At 51.1% G+C, this 24,033-nt stretch overlaps 6 protein-coding genes across 6 annotated transcripts; 1 reads left to right on the top strand and 5 right to left on the bottom strand.

Moving 5' to 3' along the window:
• Positions 1-2,992: 2,992 nt before the first annotated feature.
• On the bottom strand, positions 2,993-4,170 carry KRP23_4350 (RxLR effector protein; the record flags this gene model as incomplete). Its single annotated transcript, XM_067889295.1, has 3 exons — positions 2,993-3,142; positions 3,206-3,346; positions 3,403-4,170. 3 exons carry the CDS (start codon positions 4,168-4,170, stop codon positions 2,993-2,995), a joined length of 1,059 nt encoding a protein of 352 aa, XP_067748468.1.
• Positions 4,171-5,933: 1,763 nt separating this feature from the next.
• KRP23_4349 (RxLR effector protein) lies at positions 5,934-7,101 on the bottom strand (the record flags this gene model as incomplete). Its single annotated transcript, XM_067889294.1, has 3 exons — positions 5,934-6,083; positions 6,160-6,306; positions 6,367-7,101. 3 exons carry the CDS (start codon positions 7,099-7,101, stop codon positions 5,934-5,936), a joined length of 1,032 nt encoding a protein of 343 aa, XP_067748467.1.
• A 9,819-nt stretch (positions 7,102-16,920) lies between these two features.
• On the top strand, positions 16,921-17,973 carry KRP23_4348 (uncharacterized protein; the record flags this gene model as incomplete). The annotated part of the gene is made up of 2 exons (XM_067889293.1): positions 16,921-17,487; positions 17,617-17,973. The coding sequence occupies 2 exons, from the start codon at positions 16,921-16,923 to the stop codon at positions 17,971-17,973; spliced, it is 924 nt and encodes a 307-aa protein (XP_067748466.1).
• Positions 17,974-18,171: 198 nt separating this feature from the next.
• KRP23_4347 (Transposon Tf2-8 polyprotein) lies at positions 18,172-19,632 on the bottom strand (the record flags this gene model as incomplete). The annotated part of the gene is made up of 1 exon (XM_067889292.1): positions 18,172-19,632. One exon carries the CDS (start codon positions 19,630-19,632, stop codon positions 18,172-18,174), a length of 1,461 nt encoding a protein of 486 aa, XP_067748465.1.
• Positions 19,633-20,004: 372 nt separating this feature from the next.
• KRP23_4346 (Retrovirus-related Pol polyprotein from transposon 297) lies at positions 20,005-21,132 on the bottom strand (the record flags this gene model as incomplete). Its single annotated transcript, XM_067889291.1, has 1 exon — positions 20,005-21,132. The coding sequence occupies one exon, from the start codon at positions 21,130-21,132 to the stop codon at positions 20,005-20,007; it is 1,128 nt and encodes a 375-aa protein (XP_067748464.1).
• A 25-nt stretch (positions 21,133-21,157) lies between these two features.
• KRP23_4345 (Retrotransposon-derived protein PEG10) lies at positions 21,158-23,364 on the bottom strand (the record flags this gene model as incomplete). The annotated part of the gene is made up of 2 exons (XM_067889290.1): positions 21,158-22,321; positions 22,444-23,364. The coding sequence occupies 2 exons, from the start codon at positions 23,362-23,364 to the stop codon at positions 21,158-21,160; spliced, it is 2,085 nt and encodes a 694-aa protein (XP_067748463.1).
• Between the last annotated feature and the right edge of the window lie 669 nt (positions 23,365-24,033).

The raw sequence follows: 24,033 nt of genomic DNA, 5'->3' as shown, positions 1-24,033 counted from the left end.
GAAACTGCAGTTTACTTTGACACGCCTCCTCACAAGATTTGGGCCCTGAAGGGGCGTCGTGGCTCTGCTAAAGTGAAGCACATCCAGAAAAACTCCGGTAGACTCACTGCTGTTCTTACTATTAGAGCCGATGGTAAGTTTGGGTTTATGGTCAAGTTTTTATTTTGTAAAAGCTAATTTTATTCATATTTCAGGGGAAAAACTGCCAATTCTTTTTATACTTCGGGGGATGCCAGGCGGTACCGTCGAGACGGATGAGCTGCCCACGTATCCTGCTGGCCACGTGTACACCGTCCAAGAAAGTGGCTGGATGGACGCCACGGTGTGGCAAATGTACGTTATGTGCTTGCTAAAGTATGAGATTGACGCCCCCTCCGTCCTGATGCTGGACAATTTCGACTCTCACGTGTCCGAAGCAGGGCAAAACATCGTGGCGGAGGAGACGTCAGCCATTGTGTGCCCTGTTCCTGCTAACAGCACCTCTGTGAGTCAGCCCCTAGACGTGGGGGTTATGGGGCCACTCAAGAAGAAGGTGAGTGCTGAGTGGCTACGAGACAAGGTTTCTACGACTAGAACCGCCAAGGAAAAGCGTATTGCAGCGGTATTGCGAACTATTCGAGCATGGGAGGACATATCTGCTGAGTGTGTTGTGAGAAGCTTTGAAAAGGCGATCCCGAAGGACCCGGAAGTGATGGTGTAGATACTTAAAAAAATACATGCGCTTTTCAATCTTCCAGTGATGTGTCAGTTGGTATTAGTTTTGTGCAATATTTACTTTTCCGGTTGCATTTTTAGTTTTGGCCAATGGCAGCTGAGATCGTAAAAGGGGTCGAGTTTTTTTGTCTTTATGACCTTTCTACAGATGTATGGAAAATAGATGTTGATGGGGGGTCGAGTTTCACCGTCGTTGTCTGTAGTCTCTCCAGCGCCTTTCGGCAGCTCTGAGGCGACGTTTTGCCTTCTTCATATTGTTCTAGCCATTCTTCATAGTTCTCCGCTATAAAACCTATCATTATCGACGTAGTGAGCCACTACATAGACGCTTAACGTTAGAAATAATGCAAAAATTGTAAAATATGATAAAACGTACGTCTTCGTCCCGCCGAGTGTCCTTCATGAAGGTGACGAGGGCTGGGGTGCAAGGAAAGCTTTCCTTGCGCCCCTGCCCGTTTATCGTCTTGGACAGCTTGTTTCCGGCGTACGCTCGGAGCTTGTCACGCGCCCGCCACCACCCGTCCACGGTCCCATGGGGGTACCGGAGCTCGGCGACCGTCGCGGTCAAGCCGATCCGCTCGATGGAGTCCAGCGCCACCAGCTTCACCTTCACGGTGTAGCTATGTTGCTTCCGCGGCATTTGTTGCAGTGGCAGGACTGGCCGGTGCCTCGGCGTTTTAGCTGCTGGCCATCCAATTTTTATTTTTTCATGATTTGTAAATATAATTTTTTCTAGTAATTTGATTGGTCAAAATAAATGCATTTTCTCGTGTTCCCGGGTTTTGTGTTGCCCGGGTATTTGTGTCGTTGTCTGTACTACTACAACACGTTGGTAACACACTCGAAGGCGGACGGCACGACGCAATCCTTCACTTGCTCCAAAGCTGTGCGCGATGAAGGGTTCGTGCTACTCGGAGGGTGCGATGTCCTTGTTCGAGCCAAGGATCTGTACCTTGTCATGGGCATGAAGCTGTTCACCCAGCAGATGGCAAGCACCATCAACTTATCTGTAGTGGTGGCGCACATCAACAACGGTCAACTCTTGCCCATGCGCAGAGTGAGCTACAAATCGTTGTATTTTGTGGCTAAGCGCTGGAATGGCCGGATCTCGTACCCGGACATCGGGTAAGTACAGACAATCCTCTCCTTTGTGATAGCGTCGGGAACCACCACATTATCACTCGCTGGAGTTATTACAAGGCAGAAATGTGCCGTAAAATTGGTACATTTGAACTTAACAGCTCTACAGCGTCGACGTACAGCAGGCAGTACTGTGGAGCATCGAGAGCTGGAACGCCCTGCTTCCCAGCGTCTTCAGTAACTGCTGGAAGAAGACTGGCTTGCTTGACTACTACACGTGCGAGTACGCCGAGCCGGGCGTGGAGGATGACATCGTGAACGAGCTGGCAGAGATGCTGACGCGTCTCCACCCCTCGAATCCGATGTCGGTTGAAGAGCTGCTGAACCCACCGGACGAGAACATCCTCGCGGATGAACCAACGGACGAAGATTTCTGCCGGGTCGAGTCTTCAGAGCGCGAGAATGGGTGCGGTCAAGATGTCGGTGATGGCGGTATCGAGGACGAAGAAGAAGAAAGCACTTCTTCAACCTATCCAACGCCCGAAAACCTGTCCACAGAGGAGCTGAAGGAGCGTCTTCAATGGATAGCACAACTTTTCGTTACCGCCGGTGCGATGGGGGTCCGTTCAAGGGACGTTATCGGGCTTCGAACGATGCAGCGAGTATTTAGAGAGGAGCTTGCGTGTAGACAAGGCCACAAGCAGCAAAAGTCGATGCTCGACTTCTTCGGACGTCCTGCACCAAATGGACCTTAGCAATAGTTAAGCACCTTTGAATAGTGATAATGACGTGTTTTGTATCACAAACCAGTAACTAGAGGGTAGAGGTATATTTGACTCGTACTTGTATGGTGACGGTCATCGGGAGCCCTCCCCATATCTCTCCGTGGAGGGTATCACTACTCAGGATATCACGACCGAGAGGATTGTCTGTAGTACTATTTTCCGATCTCTTCTTCGTTTGCAAAAGGGAGGCACAATCTAGCAAGACCTTTATTAAATAAGTTTAACGTAACAGCATTTTGCAAGTAAAACGCTGTATGGCAGTTATTAGGTAAGACAACTTGCTAGCACGATTTTATCAACTCTTTTCACCTGAATGCTCGTAGCCTGCGCCGGGCAAAGCGATATTTTGTTTCGGGCGTGAGCATGCCTGTCTATCTACTTCGTGCTCCTGTTGTATGCGCTTGTTTCGAGGTTCACAAATCAAACCGCAACTTTGCAAGAGCATCGTCTTCTTTCCGAAGCCAATTAGTCTTAGCAAGCTCGTCCGCTAACTGCGCTCGCCTCACAACGTCGACCATATCCGGCCGGCCCGCAAGCAGTTTTATCGCGTCCTCCGAGGGGACCTGGCCAAACCCGAATCACAGTGAGTTTTCCATCGAGGCTGCAATGTAAGACGAACGACGTACCCATAAGCGATGTCGCATGCTTTCCGGCCACTGGTCGTAGACCGTCTTGGCCTGCATTTTGTACATGTAGTAGCGAAATTTTTGGTTTTTCGCGCCGTCAACATTTTTCTTACCGAGACCAACTACGAATTGCCCGTTAACCTGCAGAGCACCAATTAGTCCAGTGTATTGTAACACTAACAAAATAAACGCCGTACCCCTCCTTCTTCGACAAGCTCGCGCCACGCAGCCTTCTCAATACCCTCACCCTCGTTCCAACCTCCCTTGGGCAGGATCCAATCATCCCTTTTCGGATTCGAGCTCGAAATGAGAAGAACATCGCCGCCGCCGTCCTCTGTACGTCGTGAGACCACAATACACGACAACAAACGTCTACCGTCGTCATCGAATCTTTGCTTGGCGCGTCCAATTTCGGATGTCAGTGTTGGGGCGATTTTGGCATCCGGCCCGAGCTCCATTTTGCGAAACATCCCATCCGGTGTCGACTTTCCTGGGTTCTTTTTTGCCAGTTCTGCGATTCGCTGCGCCTCTGGTAGCGCATCCAGGCGCTTCGCTTCTGCAATCCTGTCTAGACGCTTCATCTCGTCAATCTTGTCCAACTGCTTCAGCGTCGAGGGGCTCAAGTTCTCTGGACGCATCGGAGATACTTTTTTCACTTTTGCTGCTAGGTCATTCAGCTTCTCTAGTGCCGCGGTGCTCACCCTCTTCCGAAGTTTCTTGGATGCATGTACTACCTTCTCCATTACCTCGTCTAATTTCTCGGCACCACCACCCCTCTCTTCCTCGTCAGAAGCATTTTCGTCCCGATGCAGAGAGCGCTCAGCTTCTTTGCTATCGTTATGAGTATCAAGTCGGGACACAAACGAAATACCCGAGCCGGAATTCGCAACGTTGCTCTTGGTAGTGACCGAGGCAGCTTCGCACCCGGAGACGGCGATGATCAGGGCAACTAGTAGCAGACGCATGAACCAGCTTTGGGAATGTTGAAGCAGTATACTGAGGTCTGGGGGGGGGGGGGATTCCGAAGTGAAGTGCGAGGAGGTTTTGGGTCTCTCACTCGTTGGTTCACGAAGACTGCCAACATGTTGAAGGTTGTCTCAAGTTCATGAACCGCCTTCAGATTTGCGTCAAGATATCGTGGAAGCTTCAGATGTGCAATAAGAATCGGCACCTACACGCTGTTTTGCTGTTCGTTAGCGTTATACCTAGTGCACACCCCACTACATGTACATTGCACTTGTGTGGACTCGGGAGCAACTTATACCTCTAGGCAACGTCTCCTTGCAGACAGCTACAGATTGTGCGTAGCATGTTTGAGCTGTACATGTCCGCAAATACATGTCCCGACAACGTTTATTCAGGAAGAAAAAACATCCTCTTGACTCGTAATCGTGTCGGCTAGCGTTCATCAAGAAGACCGAAGACCACATCAACCCAAAGAAAAGTAATCGGGCTCCTGATAAACAGACGTTTGAGGGCATCGACGACGGCCCCCCAGAACCACAACAACCTACGAGACAAATTGTTTGGTCACAGATCTCGCGCCGTCATCGTGCTGTACCTTCCATGATGATGTTGCCGCCCAGGAGAATATTGAAGTTGATAAGTGAGCGATCAAACACAGCACCAAAGTACAGTACCTATACTAGTACATGCATTACCATTTGGTATTATATAACACCACATCCTCCCCATTATAGTACTAACTAAGTAAAAACCTTGCGAAACGAGGCTCCTACTAGTATCTGTAAAATTGGATCAATAATCAAATACAATTGTCGGATTTTGCCGAGGCTATTCGTTCCGTAAATCGTCTTTTAAGACGATAAATGCGTCGTTTCTGTATAACGCCTTGTGTAAATAGTTTTAACTATTTACACAAGGCGTTATACAGAAACGACGCATTTCGCTTTTCACCGCCCGTCAAACAGCAGCTCCTCCGCGACACCAACTTGCTGACGGCAATGACGGCCGAGCTTCCTCCTCCCCCCTTTGATACTTGACGCTGTCGTGACAATTAAAATTGATAAGCCACAGACAGATTGCAGGATTGTACACAATGGTTCAGAAATGATAAGACAGTAAAAGACACTGAATCCAGAAAACGAAAGGCGGGTGGCTCAACCGCCATTCGTTGCAGGAGCGCGATAAATTGTTTGACAAACTAGCAAGTCGTCGTTCTAATCGCTAAACCTGTCGAAAGTGTTACGCGCTTCCAGATTATTCGTGTTGATGCAAGTGGTAAGCTGCGCCAAAATACGTGAAAGGTACGATACATGTACGTATTTGGGAGTAATGCAAGGTTGTGGTGCAAATACAATGGAAGGAAGCGTTTGCTCCATTCCCACGTGCGAGCAATGAGCTATCATTATCACAAAGCGTCTTCTAGCGTTTACTTACATGGGGAGTAGAGTCAGATAGCAGCTGCAGCCGCACACAAAAGTGTCATTGGTTCCGCGAATAGCCTTCAGTCTGCACGACGTCCTGAAGACGCGCGACCTATGAGCCCCGTGTTGCCTGCCACCAGCAACATTTGAACCGTGTGATATGGTTGGGAGAGCATTCGTTAGTACACCTTACACTTTTTACTCAAGTGCAAGCGATGAAATCTAGTGCGAATTCTGAGCTAGATGAAAGAGCAAGAGTAACCCACATATTCCGCGGCATTGTCGTAATTTTGACTTCTCTATAGCCTCTATCCGGATACTACGTTGTTTGCAACTTTGACTCAAGGCTCAAACTTGAGCTTCGACAACGTGTCATCCATGGCCGGCAAATCCCCAGTCTTCACAAGGGCGGCCTTCTCCTTTGTCGCCTTCACAATCTCGGCCATCTGCGGGCGTTTCTTAAGCATCTTTTCCGCATCGTCAAATGAAACCTGATTGATCATGGAGCAACATCCACAGATTTCATTAGTCCTCGCTCAAGACCGTACCAAACTTTCAGCCACGTACCCAAATACGGTATCGAATACTCTCGGGCCACTGGTCGAAAATGTCATCGGCCTTCATCCAGAACGAGTTGTAGACATAGCCTTTCGAGGGCTCCAGGGCATTCTTGAAAGCCGTCTCCCCCAGACTATGCATGATTGTTCCTCCGACCTACAGAACCCACCAGTCAGTATTAATTCCTTGTCAACACGAGAACAAACTTCAACGCACCCCTCCTTCTTCGATGAGCTCACGCATCGCTGCCTTCTCAACAGTCTCGCCCTTATCCCAACCACCCTTAGGCAGGAGCCAGTCATTCTTCCTTGCATTGGAGCTCGAAACAAGGAGCACGTCACCGCCTCCCTTCTCCGCGCTCCTCGAGGCCACGATGCACGCCAGCAGACGGCTGCCGTCATCAGCGAGCAATTGCTCAGCGCGTCCCGTATTGGATGTCAGAAGAGGAGCGTTTTTCATGCCTGGAAACTCGTCAATTTGCCGCTGCATTTTGTACTCTCCCGTTTTGACCATTTTAACCCCGTTGGCGATATCATCCGCCCTCTGGATTTCAGTCTGCACCAACTGCCTCATCGTCGACGAGCTTAAGCCTTTCGGATACTTCGCACGAACAATTTGCATTGGTGTTTTGGGGTTGGCCAACCTAAACTTCTTCAGCGCAGACGTCCACTTGCTTGGAAGCTTCTGCTCGGCGACCGTGGCCTTAGTGACCACATCATCCACTTTCGTTATTACGTCGTCGATCAACTGGGTACCATATTGCCTCTCTTCGTCGTCATGACGACGGAGCGATCGCTTGATTTGATCATTGTGTTCAGCTAGAGCGCGAGGCAAGGACGCAATGCCCGAATCGAGCTTCGCAACGTTGACCTTGTCCGAGTTGGAAACAGCCGAGGTTGCCTCACAGCTCGAGACGAAGGCGATCAGAGCCACCAGCGATAGCACACGCATGGCTGGACGGAGGTCTTGGGAGAGCGAGCGGTCGAGTTCCTGGACGCAAGTTGCGAAATGGGGAATGGCCAGGGAGTTTGATTGGCGATGAATCACCGTCGCATGGCACAAGATGATCACCCGCTCGATGTGCAACGCGGCGTCGAAACTACTGACAGATGTTCATTGAGCAACATCAACAATCAGCGTTTGTCTCATACGATATCCAATGTGCATTTAAAGCAGCATTCTGCTGCTCGACGTGAGCAGAAGCCACTTTCGTTCCCATGCGGAACAATACATAGAGGTCATCTGCAAGTACAGGGTGAAGTGCCACTTTAGCACCTGATCGTACATGTAAGACTCTTGTCACAAGAATCTTGTGTTATTATAAGAAGAAGATCGTCGTGCAAAGGCACCAATTGTTTATTGTGCTCAGGAATAAACATGTGTACATGCACGGTATTGGGGATGCTAGTGTACATAAACACATTGTAAAAAAAACGTAGAATTGCAAACGCGGCAAACGATAGAACTGGATTGATTGCTGTGATTGTGTTTAGGATGTGCCCCCCCGGTAAGGCTCCTCGAACGGTGACAAGAGCAGCACCAAAATCACGATCGTGCTTGCGACCCCGGGGTACAAGTCTGGTGCAGGTACAGACAACGACGAATAAATCCGACACCACTGACTGACATCCCCCATACTAAAATCTATTGTAAAACGACTGCTTCTTTGTCGGGATCGGTATAACGTTTACTAGTATATGGATTCTGCATAAACCACACGCAACATCGCATAAAATACCCGTATAGTCATAAAAATACACAAAAGCATATGGGATAGAAGAACTAAGTATTCTAATTGAATCTGATTGGCTAGATCGATTCTCACTGTAAAACGTACAACTCGTTCTGTCGGATTTTAGCGTCTGTCGGATTTATCCGTCGTTGTCTGTATCAAAGCCCGCATTTTCATTATAATAGACTCAAATCGGGGTAAGCGACAAGGAGTGAGTTAACCTTTTCATGAACAAAATGCCAGTTTTGAAGCAATATTGTCTTACACTCAACCAACCCGAACGCTACACATTTGCTAAAAATGATCAATAAATTACATGGCAAGGTTGAAATCTGTGCAGCATTGAAAATGTTGGGTAGTAGAGCGACTTCATTGAGCTTGACAACCCTTCCGAAAATATGCGGCTTAGAGGTCCACGGCGGACCCGTAGCGGAACATCCCTAAAATGCTGGCATATTATATCACCAAGACATATGCGTTTCACTATGAATACACCCCAGATGTCCGCTGCGGACCCGTACTTCACGTCTGCTGTAGTAGTAAATGGGATAATCTACGTTACGAAGAGACAACAGCGCACCAGCGCTCTCATCATCATCATCATTGTTGAAAATTCCACAGCATCCCACTCGTTGGCTTAGGGACAATCTCTCTTACGAACCAATGTGATGTAGAAAACGTGCATTTTATTCAGCATGCATACCGGTACATGTACCGTATCGGAAAGATGATGAGGGAGGCGAGCGCGCGTACATGTAATCGCAGCGAGTGTCCGCGAAGCTGGATCGCGAGGTACATATTTGCGGAAGCGGGCCCAACGCCGAGCTGTGCCTCGTCCTGATCCTGTCTTGGATCCTCTGCATCGTACTTCGAAGTATTCGAATCCTACTCGGTAAACACACGCCATTTGTGCAACCGCTTTGATCTAAGACCACGAGTACCTTGAACTTGAACTCCTACGAAGGACGCCTGTGGTGTTGATGTAGCTGTTTCTATCGCCATTTTCTCTCAAGTTGAAATTGGCGTGGACAAACCGTTCTGTAGTGCGCATCGGATAGCGCGCTAATGCATTCGCAAACGAGTTTCAAAGGTGAGTGAGTCTATTGCGCTGAGCTCAGATAACCTCGGGGCGACAGCGCCGAATCCGAGGTATCCTCTATAAAATGCACACTATTGATGTAATACTACATGTAGCTTTGTAGTCGGGTACTACATGTAATAGAAGTTTGGGAACGCTACGCGTTTGCGCGGAAGAACTGTAAGATTTGTTCAATTCTCCGGGTAACAAGCAATTGATTAGCCTTTTGTAAGCCAGCCAAGATTACGCAGAACTCCACACTCGTAACGCCTACTCACTGCCATGAGCACTTCACACTGCTCATAGTGTTTAATGGTTTGTGCCATTATTAGCCAGTTATAGTATGGTTGCAAGCTGACTGTCTGGCCTTGCAGTTCTCCTCCACTGCATAATTACTGAGGCGATTACGATGCAACCTCATCGTTCGCTTCAGGGTTGAAATCGCCTTCAACGGTATGGGTGCATACCATGCTGGCGAAACCTACTGCAACTAGAAAAGGTCCTCCGAAAACGCCTCCTACTGTGATACCCGCCACAAGTCCCGTGCATCTGCCCCCAAAGCCCTTATATATCTCGCAAAAGTCTACGCGGCCGACGTCGCCAATAAACCGAACGTATATTGTAGATCCTTCCCCTAAGCCCAAGAAGCACCCGCCGCCCACAGCGGTGCTGGAGGAGCTGAGGCCACCTACGCAGTGTAACAGAGGAAGCAATTCGTTTGTAGAAGGCACATTGAAAAGTGCATTTGTTTGCTTAGTGTCTTGTTGCTTTCTCTAGCTACTCTATCGCAGCCATTCGTTCTGGAGTAATCTTCAGTACCTTAACAGCTAAGCGGACATGTGCATCAACAACTCCGACCTCACTGCGGACGTGAACATGAGCATGATTATGTACGACATGGATGAGGTCGTAAGCGGAGTACATGTACATGTAGCTGTACAGACAACGACGGATAAATCCGACAGGCACTAAAATCCGACAGAACGAGTTGTACTTTTTACAGTGGGGATCGATCTAGCCAATCATATGCTATTATTATACTTGGTTCTTTTAATTCATATGCTTTTACGTATTTTATATGACTTTACGGGTATTTTATGCGATTCTGCGTGTGGTTTATGCAGAATCCATGATGACATTACGCCGACCCCGCCAGAGAAGCAGCCCTTTTACAATGAATTCTAGTATGGGGGATGCCGGTCAGTGGTGTCGGATTTATCCGTCGTTGTCGGTACTCCGTTACATGCAGCCTCCAACGAGCTAACGACCTATATAGCTTCGAACAGTTTTCTCAAACATGTCCGATTTTCTTGTGAACAGCTAAGCGTTCCTCGGTTTCGCAACCGCGGGGCGCGTTATTGTACTCACAGGTACATGGCCTCGCTCGGACCGAGCTTCGTCGAGGTCCGCGGGGTGACAGACCACTTGTCATTGCACAAACGAGCAGCCAACTTCGTGTACGATCACCCGTACCGCAGCCTGGTCACCGTGGGGGTTCCTCTCGTGGGCACCATCTTCGCCTACCAGGCCACGAACCACGGTATCAACCGGTCGCAGCAGATCGTGCACACGCGTAGACCGCCGTGGTGGCCCTACTGCTGGGCTCCACGACCTTCCACGACTACATGGCCAAGCAAGGCCGCTTTGAGGAGGACGAGGATGACGCGCCCGAGATCCAGGAGCTCAAAGTCTAAAGACTCGTCGAACTCCCACTTGAACGGTATTTCGAGAGACTTGCTACAGTTTCGTAAACGTGGTCTAGCAGAACGGTAATATATTACCCTATAGTACATCGAATATCTTGTGTAGGTTTTGGGCGATTTCGATACAGTACCCTTTTGTAATTTCAAAGACTCAATTCAAGAGGGTACGGTTCTCAGAATGCCCTATAGGCCACACGCTGTGTTCGCAGTTCATAAGAACTATCGTTAGGGGGGGGGCTAGAAAACTTGTCACCAAACGGCATTCAAGGAACATGCAATTCAGTCGACTTTCTAGCAACTTATCGTTCTTCCAACTCGCGCACTGTGTAGCAGGTCACGGTTTAGTAACACGAACACAGTCGGGGGAAGCTGGCACTTCCTTTAGTTGTCTGCCGATTGTATTGTGCTACTGGCTTGGTAGTAGAATTAAAAGTGAGAAAGTAAAATATGCACGCCAACTAGCAGCTCTACATCGACACCACCAGCGTCCCAGTGGCGGCGTCCTACACGACAACATGGTAGATACTCTCTACCGTAACCTGTACCAGCTTCAGTCGGCGAACGCAGGCGATAGCTGCTCTCGTGCCCGCCAAGCCACATCTCGCTTGCCACGACACTCGTACTGCAACATCATTGCTGCCTGGGCCACCGCAGAGTGGATGGCTGCAACGACATGATGTTGCCCACATTCACTGCCGCACTCGATTGCATCTCGTGGTCATCGTTGGGCTTTCATGCTGCGACCCACTACACACTGGTAGGTGCGCTTATAGCGGTAAACTTACATCGTGACTTTGTGTTTAACAACTACTGAATGATCTCAGCCGGCATTTGCTGCGCTTGCTGTGGAAGCGCCGACAATGTCCAGCCGTGCGCTATCAGTTAAAAGCACAATCGACAAAGCTTTCTATCCGTACCCCCTGGTGAGACCAGCGGAGGGTTTTAGCCGTCGGGTCAGGCTGCCTTTGGGTGGCAAAGAGATTGTACGCTTAGTACTTCCCGAAGAACTCCTCCGCAACGACTGACAGGAGTATCGTAGTGTGGGTCGACAACCCTGATGCCGAGTCACCATGGTGGAGGCAATTTCGCTGGGGCTTAGTGGTGATGCATTCGTCATTTATCGCACTGATGCGAAAACCTACATGGATCGCACTTCGACAAACACCTACTACACTTCCGCCACTGTCGTACTTTAGACGCTAGAGCTGGTGGGAATTCTAGGATCTTATCTTGTGCAGGTGAAGTGAAATCTTCTTTCCAAATGCATCAGATTCGTAGAATACAGGAACAAATTCGGGTGAAAGTCCTAGTCGTATGGATTTTGCTACAGCAGCTCTGGAAACACGAAACAGCACATAATCCGGTGGTATGCTAGGAATTTAAACAACTACACCACTTTTGGTAGGCAAAACGTAGCACCATGAGGAAAATGCATGTGTTCCAGCGTCCCCAAATTGCCATTCGCGACACCTTTTGCTGTTGCAACGTTTTGGATTGCTTGAACAGGCATCCCAACAATCAGATCGAGAAATGGCGCCAAGTCCCCGAATCGATTATCTGGGAGATCCATAACCATGCGTATATCCGGTTTGCTCAATTCATCATGGGCACCTTTGAAGTTTGCAAAAGTACGAACAAGGGGCTGTTGCGTCGGAAGTAGGGAGGCCGCCTCCCTTGGCAACAAATGCGTTGTTGGCAACGTCGGACGCAAAGTTTGATCGTAGTGGGACTTTCTTGAATTTAGTATAATACGAATAGGAACTCGGTCTTTATATGGAATTAGTCTTAGTTCTACTAAACTGTAAATTCTGTGTTAGTACTAAGACTAATATGACCACTGAGGCTACCAAACCCGCGTTACCGGATTGCTGCTGCAGCATTACATGTAGCTGGTATTGAGTTTGTTCTTCGTCGGCGCGAGTTCGCGGCGGAAATACTCCGTAGATCATGCATTCTTGGAACGCAGTTCGATGAGCTTCGGCCCATCCGAACTCTTGCTAGCATTAACTTTGTAATCGTCGGAATTTACTCACTACATCATAACATCGATGACTGACGACAAGGTTAAGGTCACAGATATCGTTAGGCCGAAGAAGTTAAATGACAATAATGAACCTCAATGGGAAACGAAACGAATGTGTTGACACAGCTGATCAATGTTCCATACGTTACTTTCCCCTGTTTGGCGCAAAATTCTCACCAACTCGCCGGGTCCACAGCACCCTTGATTGGAAGCTGCGAAATTGCCCCACAGCACACGAGCTCCAATTCACTGCCAGACACTGGCATACTCTCTTGGTTAGGCGACCTGAAAGTAGTAGCTGCTAAATCGCGTCCTGTGTACAGTTTGAAAATAGTGCCCTGTAGAACACCTAGTGTTATTTTGTGTGAGACTTTCGTCTTCTCCATGATTTTGTTCGTGATGGACGGCTGAAAGACGAGTCCGGGATCCGAATGCAGTTCTTAGCCGTTTTTTTAGTCTAGGAGAAGAGAACGCTGGAGAACACCCATGGCCGTTTGCCCTTTTGTAGGCGGGTTGAGAGCCTGTTGAGGCTACTCTGAAATTAGTAGACTAATAATTCAAAATACAGACGACTAGTCTTGTTAGCACTACTAACCCGCTGAACCAGGAAGAATATGATTACCGACTTCCTTACGGTCGCCTGCATATAACGGTCATCTAATCTCATCTCATTTTTTGTGTTTCAGCTGTCCTCTACTGATAACGGTCGGTAATATAACGGTTTTATTTTTGTGGTTACACCCGTTCATTTGGCAGCAACATGAACTGAGCGCGGCAAACGGTGTACGAGTGATCTGAGAGGGAAAAGGCAAGATCAATACCTGTACATGTACAAGTATGAGCCAGATCCGACAGACAGCTACATGCACGGTACAATGATGCACCAATAGATATCGTACTTTATGATTAAAACTACGGTATTGGTGTACATGTACATGGGTTTATCGGTGGTACGCTGTACCATGTACAGGAGAAACCGTAATAAGCCAAGGAAGTCGGTACACAGTAGTCATGGCAATTAGTGTCACCGACACTAATTTATGTAAGATTTTCTTCTTTCACAGAAATTAGTGTGAGTGTTGCTATTTTTGAACTTACAGTAAATCAGTGTCACTCTCATTTACCGGTATCTGCACTGGTATCATCTTCAGCAGAGGCCACGTTCACCACTCTATCCTTCAGAGCAGCAACTGCAGTGTTTCTAGCAAAATCATCGGGATACTCCTGGGTTATATTCTGGAGATGAGGAAATAGCAGATCTAGGGTCCACGAGCCATCAATCCGAAGCGAAAGGCCACATCTGATCATTGTCTTTCTGGCGTAGTTAATACCACATTTGTCGCGATAAGCGTTCACTTCACGAACACGTTCCGCAGCCTTGGCCAAAACGAACTTCTTGCCTGGGTTCCTCAACTTTCCTGATTACGAGTCATCCATACGCTTTGTGTTCACGCCCTCAATAAGCCTGTTACGACGCCAGACATACTTAATCTTAGCGAGCACAAACGAGTCTGCGGGTTGGCGTAGGTTGGTCGCGTTCGGTGGAAAAAAGGCGAGACGAGCCTTCAAATTTGCTAATGCATCCTTGCATTCATCCTCACATAGATGCAACGAGCAGTTGTCCAGAAAATTGTCTTTTCACGCCCACGACGACCAGCATTCATTGCCCTCATTTCACCGAGATATGTTGACAACCTAAAGTGTCACGTGAGTGCTGCCCAGGAGGCATTTGCGACGACGCCCAGATTGGGCGGGGGACGTCAACAGGTGCATCTACTGCCTTGGAACCCTGGCACGAAGGTCACCACATGTGTGTTTAACTTTACGGTCGATGGGGGGATTGAATCGTCGTCACCCGAATTAAAGTAAGGTCGCTAACTGGTTGAACCCCAGAGCGACATTTTATGACTCCAAATGAGCAGAATATTGAGGCTACCAATCGTTTTTATAGCGCGCTCGGAGTAGCTAAATTTAATTATGGCTGCAGATGTCACCCATTTGTGTCCACATCTGTTTGATGCAATAGAAACCCCCCGGGTGTGACCAAATCTGTACACTTGTGTGAACTTCCATAAAGTGTTGATGAATCCACCTCGTAGGTTATTTTATCTGCAATGACGGCGCCAACTTGATCAATTGACACTGTTAACCCTTTCACTACCGGTTGATTTGACAAGGCTTACAGGTTTGCTGTGGTCCCGTAATGAGTAGATGGCCGCCGTTTGATAGGCTAAAATTCTGAGGTTGCAGGCGCAGGCTGCACTGCACAAGCCTAAAAGGACCGCAATAGTCCCCTACGGTTTGTAGTACCGTAGCGGTCACAACAGTTTGATGCTGCCTTCGTAACCACTCGACTATTTTCTATTGCAAACATTGCACTCGTCCAGCAGCAGCTCGACGGTGGACATCTCACAGGTCCTGAACAATGACAGCGACGACGCGGACTGGGAGTTCGAGGCGTCAGAAGCAGAAGAGGCAGACGAGAGCGCAGAGGATGCAGCAGATGACGAGGGGGGCGCTGCTGCCGAGTCCGATGGCGAGGAAGCGCCGCCAGTTTCTACAAGTCTGTCGGCACAACGTCGGACCGGCAACGCGTACGTCGACCACCTCATCCAGGAGAGCGGACTGCATATTGTCCGTGACAGAGAGGTCCGCACTGTTTATAAAGACCGCGGCGAGTTGGGGCTCTTATCGCTGTTCTTCACCCGGGAGTTCCGGACGTCGTTACAGACGTGGACCAACAAAATGCTCAAAACCAAGGGGAGGCTCGAGGCTATGGAGTTTGAAATTGATGCTTATATTGGTTTAGAGATCGCTATAAGCTTCAACCCCGTTACGGATATCAAAGAGCTGTGGTCGCAGAAGCTCTTCATGGGCCAATCGGACTTCGCCTTGACAATGGCAAGAAACCGGTTTGAGAGCATTCGCGCTCGCTTTCAAGTTCATGCGCCAGAGAGCATCCCCGTCGAGAGGCGTGAGCTGGATCCGTTGTGGCACAGCCGGCGACTGATGGCCCAGATTCAGGAGAAGTTTGCCACAATTGCTGTCCCAGTTGGTGCTGTTAGTTTAAACGAGAACACCGTGCGGACGAAGGCTCGCTCTTCGGCCAAGACATTTTTGCCGTCCAAGCCGGACAAATACGGAGTGCGCTTCTACGTGGTGGTGGGGTGGGAGAGCTTGTGTGCCTACTCTGTATGGGACAACGGATCTGGTAATCGAACGAGGACTACACCAGCAGAACGCTACGTGGGCGTCTTTCCGGCGCTTCGGACGCCTTTTTTCAGAACGCTTGACCTTGGAGATATTCCAATAAGCCGCAAAGATCCGAGCGCGCTGTGGGTCGCGATGTGCGGCCACTTGACAAAGCAAAATCCAGCGCAGGACGGCCACAGACGGCTCGTCTGTGACAACTTCTACACGAGGCACAATCTTGCAAAGACCCTTATGGCGATCACCGATGGTGAAATGAGGATGTTGGGAACGGTCAGGATTTAGTTGCAGGGCAAGTAGAACGCTGCAGCTTTGAAGACGGCGAAGGCGCGAGTTGACGTTGCAGAAAGGGGTGGTTGAGAGCTCGTTGCCGTGGTAGATGTAGCTCCAGGCTGGGAGAAGCTGCAAGAGAAGCACAAGCGGGCCCAGAAGAAGCTGCCGCCACACCTCCAAATGGAGTACGTTGCGTCGATGACGGTGGCGGCCTGTGCAGGATCATCGTCTTCCGAGACAAACTAACGGTGATCTTTCACACGAACGATCTGGCGGGGACGCCATCGCAGCGGGTGCTACCTGGCATTTCACCGGAGGCAATCTGTCTTTGTCGAGGCCTCGCGCCGCTTCGTCGCTGGACAGCAGACGGAGTCATGCACCGGCAAACCTTCCGAGTGCCGTCAACGGTAGTCGCCTACAACCTCTTCATGAATGGCGTTGACCGCGTTGATCAACTAAGGAGCACGAATCCAATTCGTCGAAAGGAGAAAAGGCTGTCGATGAGTATCCTGACTTGGGCGCTTGATCTTGCGTTGATCAATGCGTTCACGCTCTTCAAGAAGGTTTCCGGCGAAGGTGCTACGCGCGTCACCTTACGCGACTTCAAGCAGCGAGTGGAGAAAAAATTGACAGCTGCAGTGGAACACGGCTCGCTGCCGCTGGAGCCTTGACGACTCCGCGGGATGGAGATGACTCTGCTCCATCCGCTGTTGTTGCGGCCTCGCGCACTGAGCCAGTGCGCAAGCCGTGGATGCCGTCTCAGTCTGAGATCAGCAGCCGATTCGGTGCGACTGTGCCACCGAATCTGTACGCGCTGTACTCGTGCAACGCCATCGTTGACGATGACGTCGCGAAGCGAGTACACTTTGATCCGTTAACGAATCAAAGGCGCGACTACTACATCGGGCTCTTCCATGAGCTCCGATGGTTTGCGAGCAAGAAGACTTCTCGCAGAAGCAAAGTGCCCGAGTGGCAGGCACTTTGTCAAAGTTGGAGTGCCTTTGTTGAAAACTTCAACAAGAACCCCGCTGGCTATCGCGACCGGATTCGCCAGGCGCGGGAGCGCTACGAGAAGTTCTCGAAGCGTGGTAAACTTGAACGATTGCACCATGGTGCAGTCGGTATTGGACTTCCTTGCGCAGTGCCTTATGACACTGCTTGTGAGTACTGCTACCCCGGAGCAGTACGCATCACCGAGCGGGACGTCAACGGGTACACGTCCATGTGTGTACCTGACGACCTCAAGACCCTGCGCGCCAGTTTTCAGGCGCAGGCGTCTTCTAGTGCTGCGGATAATCGCAGCACTTATCCGAGTGCTGTAGGCGACTACAGCGCTCGCCCAAGTTTTACGCCCTTCGGCGGAGGTGGCGGCCTTCGTACGCCGTCACCATTTCCGGAATGTCCTCTATCATGACATTCCGTGATTCCCACGTATCGTGTTGGGGAGGAAATCCTCTCCAACGAATACGAAAATGAACCGGACCTCGGGTCTGGTTCCGATGACCAACAATTCGCTGGACGATCCAGCGAGTTGCCCCGCGTGCGTCTCGCAACGGGGGTGGGGGCGGCGGGAAGACGCCCCGGGTTTGGTCAACCAAACCTTGAGTCTCGCTTGGAGGCTGTTGAGCGTCTCCAAGCGTCGCAGTTCGCTGCTCTGCGTCAGGAGCTGAGCTTGTTGAAGGCTCAGCTCGCGGAGGTTGCGCAGACGACCTCGAACGTGAAGGTCGAGGTCGGGACGAGGCTCTCTGCCGCCTTGAAGCGCGTCGCCGCGCTCGAGATCGCTTTGGCGAGTCACCAGACGTAGGTGACTCGTGCTGCACGTACGGCTTCAGCCGCCCAACGTAAAACGTTGGGTGCAAGCGCATGCTGGACGGTATGTCCAGTGTGTACGCGTTGCCATGCTTCGCCAACACGGTGAATGGCCCAATGAAGCGCGGAGCAAGCTTGCTTACTCCGAAATCGGAAACTGCATGTTTAGCTAGGTTCTGCGTAGCTAAGAGAACTAATGAACCAACTTTGAATTCATTTGTGTTTCCGCTGCGGTATTGTCGGCGTTCAGCTTCTGTCGATCGACAGAAGCTGCTATCGCGTCCTGGACAAACTGAATTACGGCTTGTCGGCGCTGGACAAAGTCCATTGCATCCGAGCTGAACCCCTGGTTCAGTTCGTGCTCCTTGTTCGCAGCAGGCCCGGCCTGTGCGTGATGTTCGTTGTCGTTTAAAGTGTCTACGCCCGTCGTAGACACTGTGTTGTCGTCGCCATGACTGCGCGCAGTACGTGCGCGAGTCGTCACAGCTGATACATGGCTTGTATCAGCGTGCATATCCGGTTGTTTTGAATTAACCGGATATCCTCCCCCACGTAAGGAAGGAGCTACCGCACCGAGTACGCTCGGTACGCGTGGGTGCCTCATGGTATTCACGTAGAACGGTGTGTGTCCTGTCGAGACATGCACCGAGTTGTTGATGGCGAACTCCGCCATCGGCAAGCAGTCGCTCCATTGATGGAACGAGTGCGCGTAGCTCTTTATGGTGTCAACTAACACGCGGTTGACACGCTCTGTTTGTCCGTCGGTCTGCGGGTGATCCGCAGTCGACATGGACAACTGCGTCCCAAGACGTGTAAACACTTCTTGCCAGAATCGCGCTGTAAAGCGCGGATCCCGATCCGACACGATGTCGAGTGGCATACCATGGTGTCTAAACACCATGTCGACAAACAGACATGCCGTCTGTTTGGCTGTCACCTCGGCTGGTACTGCAGCAAGATGCACCATCTTGCTGAAGCGGTCAACAAAGACCACAATACCAGTCCTCCGCTTGTTGTCTTGCGGAAGACCAAAAACAAAGTCCATTGAAATGGACTGCCAGCACTCCGACGGAGTCGGTAGTGATTGAAGCGGAGCCTGCGAGTTGGGCGCAGGCTTCACGCGCTGGCATACCTCGCAAGCACGAACGTACTTGCGTACCCATTTGTACTGGTGACTCCAGTAGAAGTCACGCGTGAGAAGCAAGTATGTCTTCTCACGGCCAGGATGTCCCGATGTCGGGGCATCGTGGTACTCGTACGTGATCTTGAGCTTCAGCTCATGATCATCCGGCACGACAATGCGATCTGCGTTGTCGTCGACTGCGCTGTAAAGCAGCAGACCATTGTGTACACGATAACGGTGTACACGGGCACGAAGGTGTTTGGCCAGCTTCTGACGAGACTTGTCAGAAGGTGTGGAGAAGTACTCCAACAACGGCTTCGCGTCCGCATCATGCGCGTATGCGGCCTTCACGTCGTCCAACAAGGACGACGAGGGTGTAGTCGTCCTGACGACGCCAACGCAGTTGGCGTCGGCCTCTTGCACCGCATAATCTGGTCGACGCGAAAGCGCGTCGGCCACGACATTCAACCTTCCAGGTTTGTACTCAACCTGGAAGTTGTATTCACCAAAGAATGACAGCCACCGTGCCATTCTTTGTGATATGTGCGGCGACTTGATCGCCGTACGCAACGATGCGTGGTCGGTGTAGACCACGAATGGTCTACTCCCAAGTAGATACACTCGAAACTTTGCGAGTGCATACTTCATGGCAAGGAGTTCCCTGTCATGTACCGGGTAATTGCGCCCAGCTGGCTTCAGCTGACGCGATTGGTAGTAAACCACACGATCACGACCTTCGTGATCGAGTTGCATCAGTGAGCATCCGATCGCGAAATCGGATGCGTCGCACACAACGTGGAATGGGCGATCTTGGTCGGCCACCGCCAAGATCGGCGCCTCAGTGAAGCCCTGCTTGACTGCTTCGAAGGCCTGCTGACAATCAGCTGCCCATTCCCATGCAGCTTATTGCTTCATGAGCTGCGACAGCGGGCGAATCTTGCCCGCGTAGTTGCTCACGTACTTGCACAAGTACGTGGCGAGTCCAAGGAACTGCCACAGTTCCTTTACGTTTGAAGGCGTAGGCCATTCATTGATCACTCTGACCTTTCCTGGGTCAGGGCGTACGCCGTTCTCCCCCACGAGACACCCAAGTACGGGTATCTCGGTCGCCCCGAAGATACACTTCTTCAGGTTCGCGTAGAGCTTGTGCTTTCGCATGAGCTCAAGCAACTTGCGGAGATGCTCTGTATGCATCTCCACATCCGATTTCCCATTCACAGCCCGGCTGTGAATGAACACGTCATCGAAATAGCTCGGTGCGAAGTCGCGCACCGAGCGCAACAAGTGCGTGACGCACCTGTTGAACGTCGCTGGGGCGTTCTTCAGCCCCTGCGGCATCCCGAGCCACTCCCAGAGCATGCCGCTCGGAGTGCTTACCGCCGTGAGAGGGATATCACTCTCACGCATGAGGATCTGATAGAACCCGTCTCTCAGATCCAGAGTACTGAAGATAGTACTCGAGGCCATCGAATCGATGATCACATCTTTTCGAGGTATCGGTGTCTGCGCCGGTACCGTCGCATCGTTCAGCTTGTTGTAAGCATGAACGATGCGCCACCCGCCCTGTGGTTTCTTCACACAGAACGTAGGCGCGCTGTGCGGGGACTTCGATTCCCGCACTTGTCCTGCATTGCGACGACTTTCAAAGAAGTCGTCGATTGCCTTGACTTGCTCACGCGGCAGTGGCCACTGCCGCGTGACGCAGTACTTCGTTCCCGGCACGAGATCAATCTCGTGCTGAACACCCTTGTCCTGCGGTAACTCCGCAGGAATGTCGTCCGGGAGTACATCCTTGTACTCACGCAAGACCTTGTAAAAGGGGCTCGCCTTGAGCGAGTCCCAGCCTTGTTCGTCGAAGCGTTCCTTCTTCGACTTCGCGCTGAGGGCGTCCGCGCCCTCAGAGATGAGCTGATTCATGTCTTCTGCTTCACACGTCATCCTCTCGACGTCCGAGAGGATGCAGATCTGCTCGATGCGTCCATCGTGCAGTTCGCGAGCGAAACGCTTCCAGCTTGTGACTGGGAGCGACATCAACTCCGACGCTAACGTCGGAGGATTATCCAGCCTCATCTTCTTGTATTGGAGACCAATACTCGTACGCGTCAAGGCACTCAGTGTCTCGACGGTTGTCTCCAACTGTCTGCCCGGCAGACACTGCTTTGAGCGTCTCGGTCCCTGACCGAGACTTGCGCAGCTTTTCTCGCTTGCGCCGTTCACTTCTTGTGCAGAGCCCGGCTCCGCGAGTTTCTTCTTGTCCAGGCCCGGCCGTCGACAGTTGTTCCTTGTATTCGCCGGCGGGTTTTACCCGCGGGCGCACGCGTTCAAGCCCGGCTTGATCGCGTACCGCTTCGTCGTGCAGCCCGGCTGCACGCGAGCTCGCAAGCATTTCCGGTGCGGGACGTTTGCAACCGTCCGCACTGCTTGCAGCGTCGGCTCCCAGAGCCGACGCGTCTTCTTTACCTCTACGCCTAACGGCGGAGTGTCTTTCGACAAATTGTGTGTCGACATTATCTGTCGACACGACCGCGTCGCCCCGGACGCTTCGAGACCCTCTCGAATCCGATTGAATCAGGCCCTGCTGATTCGTTTCACATCTTCTTCCAACGACTCTCGCAGTCGTTGGCGTTCGCTTGGGGTGACCGGAGACAGCCGCATTCCGCGCTGTCTCTGATGGAGGGCCGCATGCACCACGTGGTGCATGTGCTGCGCCAACAGGGCCATCGCTCTCTGTCGCGCTGCTGTTGCTCTCGAAGCGCACAATCGTGCGCTTCGTCCAGTCGATCACCGGATCATGCCGTGCAAGCCACGGCATGCCCAACACCATATCGAACTTATCGTCCAGTTCCAGGACGATAAGCTCGTCGACGAACTCCTTCTCTTGATAAGAGAAGCGTACGCGTACGATACGCTTCTCGGTTCTAACAACGACACCCGTTGCTAGTCTCACTTCCAATAGACTTCGAGGTGTTTTCACCTCCTCGAAGTCAAGCCTTGGAAGGCTCTGCAGTCGAACAAAGTTGTTCGACGCTCCACAGTCCACTAGAGCACGAAGAGACTTCTCTCTCTTCGAGCTTACCTTCAGGATGACAAGGTTCGGCTTGTCATCTTGTTTCTTGCAGTGAGATTGACTCTCACTGGGGGCAGCGATCTTCATTGCAGCGTGTCCGATGTCGACACGCTCGATCGCATCACCAGCAGGGCGCCCCGCGCCTGCTGGTCCCTTTAGTTTTTTGATTGCCCGTGACGATACCCAGTATCGCCACTACGGCTCCTCGCCGCGTGCACAGGTGCTGTGCACTCGCGGGCATAGTGACCGATGTTTCCGCAGCGGAAACAACGCACATTCGTTGATCCACGACGCTGCTGGGAACCAGCAGCCGTCGCACTCGAGAGGTCCATTCGTTCGGGACCTCCCGACGGCCTTACCACCGGTCGTGGCATCAGCCGTGGGGCGTTCACATGCAGTTTAGCCTGCCGCAGGCTAAACTCTTCTTGCATTGCGAGCGCAATTGCAGCCTCGAGAGTATTGGGATACTCTCGGAAGAGATAGGTCTTCACAGGCCCATCTCTAAGGCCCTTCATGAACGTGAGGACCTTTGTCGCCTCGTCGATCGGGTTGGTCACGATGTTCGAGACCAAGTACCCTGCTCTTTGGGCGTAAGCATACACGTCATGCTTGCCCTGTTGCCGATCGAGGAACTCCGCCCTCGATCGGAACTCGTTCTGCGGGAGCTCAAACGCTAGTTTGAGCTCCTCCTTGAAATCCTCGTACGTGCACGTAGGGTCTGTGAGTCGGCGTCCGTACGCCCAACTCCTTGCTCGTCCGCCAAGACATGACATGGCGAACGCAACCTTCGACAACGGGTCGACGACACGTCGAGCCGTAATGGCAGTGTCGACCTCGACAAGCCAACGGAGGAGAGGTTCGCCCTCTCTTCCAACGTAGCTGCTTACGTGGAGTTTCAATGACTCCACGCGCGGTGTGGCCGATGGCGACACCGAAGTTCGAGCAGCGGTTTCACGTTGTTCCTTCACGATGAAACCCAGAGCAACATCGTGTTGCTCCGTCGGCGATAGCGTTCGCAACATCGTTGCTACCGCCGTTTCTCCAATGACCGTCGACAGTCGTTGGAGGGCCTCCCACTCTGGTTCCGACAGGTGGGGGCAGTCTGCACGCGCAACATGCGTTGCAGACGTGTTTGGGCTACCCACGGACATGTTACTGTCCGAGGGCAGGTTCTCAGCCCCGCGTTCGTATTCCATACGAACGTGTTAGTCGGTCGTTGGACGGACTACAAAGTGCTACCAGGTGCAATGGGTCTGCTTAGACCCACTACTTAAGCTTACACGTGTGCGCACGTGTATGAGGAAGCGTAGGAGTAATTTACTTAAGTGCAGTATACTTGTATCCACAAGTATACTTAAACCTAAATAAAGGAACCGAACGAAAGCTTTGGTGCTAAATGAGAACTGTATTGATTGTAAATGGGGTTTCCTCCTAAAACTGATATTTCTAATGAGAGGTTCTGCCATTGGATGGCTGGCAGAACCCCTATCTATTGAATGACTCTCATTGGTAGAAAGATGTTACTTTCTACCAGTCATATGCCTTTTGCTATGAATGTGGACCACCCTGTGGTGGTCACCTGAATGTATGCCTTAGTGCATGTTGCACTAAGGTAGGAGGTGAACCGAATGTGTAGCCCCGCTACAGATGGCTCGAGAGGTCGGGGAGCCGGATCACTCTCAAAGCAAAACTAAGAGAGAAGGAATAGTCGAGAATTTACCCGGAAGCCATCGTAACAAGCTATATTTTTGTATTTACGATTTACTTGGGTACGTTGTTCCAACGCATGTCTAGCTCCTCTCTTGCACTCGGCACGGTAGAACCGTCCCATTCCGGGACGACTCGCGACGAGTGGTCGAACTCCA

This window comes from Phytophthora ramorum, assembly GCF_020800215.1.
Source record: "Phytophthora ramorum isolate Pr-102 chromosome Unknown Phyram_PR-102_s0003, whole genome shotgun sequence".
NCBI classification, from domain to species: Eukaryota; Oomycota; class Peronosporomycetes; order Peronosporales; family Peronosporaceae; genus Phytophthora; species Phytophthora ramorum.
Note: the sequence above shows the minus strand (reverse complement) of the source record. Positions and strands in the feature narration are given on the sequence as shown.